At 44.2% G+C, this 1,168-nt stretch overlaps 1 protein-coding gene across 1 annotated transcript in view; it reads left to right on the top strand.

Annotated features, from left to right (window-relative positions):
• The window catches only part of LOC119839378 (talin-2-like), a 4,644-nt gene extending 4,480 nt beyond the window's left edge, over positions 1 to 164 (top strand). Inside the window, exon 12 of the mRNA XM_038365647.1 lies at positions 148 to 164. Within this exon, the coding sequence (XP_038221575.1) occupies positions 148 to 164 (17 nt within the window). The remainder of the gene's footprint in view (positions 1 to 147) is intronic.
• Positions 165 to 1,168: the final 1,004 nt, after the last annotated feature.

Below are 1,168 nucleotides of genomic sequence, written 5' to 3'. Positions count from 1 at the left end.
CCCAACTACTTTATACGGGATTTCTTTTTTTATATCAATATAATACAAAACATTTTTAAACATTGAAACTGTGACGACGATTTTTAAGCGCTTACATTGCTTAGCGGATGCCTACATTTTAAAGGCTATCTGCATGTCAAATTTCAGTCCGATCGGTCCAGTAGCCTGGGCTGGGCGTTGATAGACCGGTCGGTCTTGAGTTTTAATATGTAAAGATTTTGTCTTCAATCCTGTCAAATATCTGTGTCGTGCAGCGAGCTGCAGGCCGAGCTGAACTCGGCGGCGGTGGGGCTGAGCAGCGCGTCGTCCGACGTGGCCGCGGCCGCGGAGGCGGGCGGGCTCTCCGCCGCCGGCCGACACTTTGGTGACGCCTTCAACCGCCTCATGGGGGTGTCGCTCGAGCTGGCCGGCCAGACTGAGGTGAGTGGGGAGATGGCGATATTGTAACGAGCGTGGAACATTTCATCATCATCATCATCATCATCAGCGATATATGTTCCCACTGCTGGGACACAGGCCTCCTATGAGGGTTCAAGCCGTAATCCACCACGCTGGCCAAGTGCGGGGTGGCAGATGTCGTCGAACTTTTGAATCTTGGACATGCCGGTTTCCTCACGATGTTTTCCTTCACCGTTTTAAGCAGTGGTGATGTTATCAACATGTGCAGATAAATTGAAAAATCAATTTATTTCCTGCACGCTCGCCCGGTCTCGAACCCCGGACTTATCGATTTTGAAGTCCGAGGTTCTCACCAATGAGCCACCACTGCTACTCATGCAACATTTGCTATCTTATTGACAGCGATCAGGAACATACGATTGTAATATTTTGGGAGATTAGTAAAAGGAAGTATTCGGTGTCACGTTTAATTCCAAGATATATACACAAAAGGCGAGCGTACAGATTACAAATATATTTATGTACCCTCTATGCAAAAGTATTAAAAACAGATTTTGTATATCTCACTACAAACAGTAGTAAAAATTAAAAAGTTTATGTACTTTTAGATTAGTTTTTAAAACAAAAAAAAAAGTTCTGTTCAATCCATTATTGATATTATTAAGATCAATTTTTAAAGTATTCAATTTGTTTATTTCCATGTTCAGGAGCAAGAGACGCGCACGGAGATGGTGCGGTCAATGAAGTCGGTTACCGTCAACTCTTCGAA

The sequence above is a fragment of the Zerene cesonia genome, unplaced genomic scaffold, assembly GCF_012273895.1.
Source record: "Zerene cesonia ecotype Mississippi unplaced genomic scaffold, Zerene_cesonia_1.1 Zces_u014, whole genome shotgun sequence".
In the NCBI taxonomy this organism is placed as follows: Eukaryota; Metazoa; Arthropoda; class Insecta; order Lepidoptera; family Pieridae; genus Zerene; species Zerene cesonia.
The sequence above is the reverse complement of the archived record's forward strand: the minus strand, read 5'-3'. Positions and strand labels throughout refer to the sequence as shown.